Genomic DNA, 2,841 nt, shown 5'->3' with positions numbered 1-2,841 from the left:
ACTCTGGAGACCTGCAATGAGCCCAGTATCCAGTCAGACTCTTCCTTCATACATAACAGTTGGGGTGATCTTGGACCTGGCCTGGAGGGGGCGTAGCGTTCCACTCCAGCGGGGAGCTTGTTGACTGTGAGGTGGAGCATGGCGGCGAGGAAGATTGAGAAGAGGGTCGGAGCGATGACGCAGCCCTGTTTGACCCTGGCCCGGACGTGGATTGGGTCTGTGATGGATCCGTTGGTGAGGATCACGGCCTGCATGTCATCGTGGAGCAGGCGAAGGATGTTGACTAACTTTTGGGGGCATCCAAAATGGAGGAGGATGCTCCATAAGCCCTCATGGTCGACAGTGTCAAAGGCCTTTGTAAGATCGAAAAAGGCCATGTATAAGGGCTGGCGCTGCTCCCTGCATTTTTCCTGCAGCTGAAACGCTGCAAAGATCATGTCTGTTTTGCCCCGTAGGGGACGAAATCCACATTGTGACTCCGGGAGGAGCTCCTCGGCCACAGGGAGAAGACGGTTGAGGAGAACTCTAGCAACTTTCCCAGTGGCTGATAGCAGGGAGATTCCCCTGTAGTTGCCACAGTCGGACTTGTCCCCTTTTTAAAGATGGTCACAATCACTGCATCGCTCAGATCTCCCTGCATGCTCTCCTCCCTCCAGATGAGAGATGAGGTCATGTATCCAGGCCAACAGCGCCTCTCTGCCATACTTTAGCGTCTCAGCAGGGATTCCATCCGCTCCCGTAGCCTTGTTATTCTTGAGCTGTTTTATGACTTTGCTTACCTCGTGCAGTGTTGGGGTTTCACTGAGTTGGTGGCAGGTCACATGCTGCGGGATGGAGTCGAGAACACTCGAGTCAAAGGCAGAGTCTCGATTGAGGAGATCTTCGAAGTGCTCCTTCCATCGGTCCCTGACAGCCTCGGTGTCCTTGATGAGTGTTTCCCCGTTCTTGGCCAAGAGTGGGGTGGGGCCTTGGGAGTTTGGACCACAGGTGGCCTTGACTGCAGTGAAGAATCCTCGCATATCATGGCTGTCGGCCAGTTGTTGTATCTCCTGTGCTTTCTCCATCCACCACCTGTCCTTTAGGTCCTGGGTTGTTTGTTGGACCTGAGCCTTGAGGTGTCTGTAACGTTGCTTTGCAGCTCCCGAGTTGGGCTGTTGCTTGAGGCTCAGAAATGCTCTGAGCTTACGATCGATTCGTTCTTCGATCTCCATGGAACCAGTCCTGGTGTTTCCTGGTTGAGTGACCGAGTGTCTCTTCACAGGCCCTGGTTATAGAGGCCTGGAGGGCAGACCAAGCGCTGAGGGCATTGAGCGTCTCAGGGTCACCAAGGCAGGCCAGGTTAGCTGTGAGGCGCTGGCTGTACTGGGCTCTCTGAGCTGGGCCTCTCAGTGCCCCGGCATTGGCCTCTGTCCCCTTCACCTGTTGGTGTCGGTGATGGATGGACCGTCGGCTCCTGTCATGGCGCGGGTGGTGCGCACACCCTTGCGATCCCTCCTCGGGCGCTGACAGAGTCGAGCCGGTGCCAGTGTTTGGGGCCAGGGTGCTGCCACGATGCCCTCAACAATGGCCCCTGTCAGCCCCAGCCCTCCTCCTCCCGGCCGGCGGGGGCGCTGTGATTGGTCCTCCCGGCCGGCGGGGGCGCTGTGATTGGTCCTCCCGGCCGGCGGGGGCGCTGTGATTGGTCCTCCCGGCCGGCGGGGGCGCTGTGATTGGTCCTCCCGGCCGGCGGGGGCGCTGTGTTTGGTCCTCCCGGCCGGCGGGGGCGCTGTGATTGGTCCTCCCGGCCGGCGGGGGCGCTGTGATTGGACCTCCCGGCCGGCGGGGGCGCTATGATTGGTCCTCCCAGCCAGCGGAGCGCTGTGATTGGTCCTCCCGGCCGGCGGGGGCGCTGTGATTGGTCCTCCCAGCCAGCGGAGCGCTGTGATTGGTCCTCCCGGCCGGCGGAGCGCTGTGATTGGTCCTCCCGGCCGGCGGGGGCGCTGTGATTGGTCCTCCCAGCCAGCGGAGCGCTGTGATTAGTCCTCCCGGCGGGCGGGTCGCTGTGATTGGTCCTCCCGGCCGGCGGGTCGCTGTGCGGGGCGGGGGAGGCCCAGGACCAGGAGCAGTACTAGGCCCAGCCCGAGCCCGGTCCCGGAGTGATGCGAGCCGCGGGCCTGCAGCAGGAGGAGCAGCGGACCGGCGACAGGCCCCCAGCCCGGGCCCGCGGGACAGGCCGAGCCTGAGAGAGCGAGAGGCGGCAGGCGGCGAATGGGGCCCCGGCGGTGAGAGAGAGAGAGAGAGAGAGAGAGAGAGAGTGTGTGAGGGAGGGGGAGGGAGGGAGAGAGAGAGTGTGTGAGGGGGAGAGAGAGAGTGTGTGAGGGAGGGAGGGAGAGAGAGAGAGAGTGTGTGAGGGAGAGGGGGAGAGAGAGTGTGTGAGGGAGGGAGGGAGAGAGAGTGTGTGAGGGAGAGGGGGAGAGAGAGTGTGTGAGGGAGAGGGGGAGAGAGAGTGTGTGAGGGGGAGAGGAGGGAGGTGAGGGGAGAGAGAGTGTGTGAGGGGGAGACAGAGTGAGTGTGTGAGGGAGAGGGGGAGAGAGAGAGAGAGTGTGTGAGGGAGGGAGAGAGAGTGAGTGTGTGAGGGAGAGGGGGAGAGAGAGTGTGTGAGGGGGAGGGGGAGAGAGAGAGTGTGTGAGGAGAGGGGGAGAGAGTGTGTGTGAGGGGGAGGGGGAGAGAGAGAGAGTGTGTGAGGGAGAGGGGAGAGAGAGTGTGTGAGGGAGAGGGGGAGAGAGAGTGTGTGAGGGGGAGGGGGAGAGAGAGAGGAGTGTGTGAGGGAGAGGGGGAGAGAGTGTGTGTGAGGGGGAGGGG

At 61.9% G+C, this 2,841-nt stretch overlaps 1 protein-coding gene across 1 annotated transcript; it reads right to left on the bottom strand.

Moving 5' to 3' along the window:
• Positions 1-1,573: 1,573 nt before the first annotated feature.
• On the bottom strand, positions 1,574-2,069 carry LOC139245302 (acidic proline-rich protein PRP25-like; the record flags this gene model as incomplete). The annotated part of the gene is made up of 1 exon (XM_070871147.1): positions 1,574-2,069. A coding segment is annotated over one exon (496 nt), but the record flags the coding sequence as incomplete, so codon positions are not given.
• Between the last annotated feature and the right edge of the window lie 772 nt (positions 2,070-2,841).

The sequence above is a fragment of the Pristiophorus japonicus genome, unplaced genomic scaffold, assembly GCF_044704955.1.
Source record: "Pristiophorus japonicus isolate sPriJap1 unplaced genomic scaffold, sPriJap1.hap1 HAP1_SCAFFOLD_2161, whole genome shotgun sequence".
Lineage (NCBI taxonomy): Eukaryota > Metazoa > Chordata > Chondrichthyes > Pristiophoridae > Pristiophorus > Pristiophorus japonicus.
Note: the sequence above shows the minus strand (reverse complement) of the source record. Positions and strands in the feature narration are given on the sequence as shown.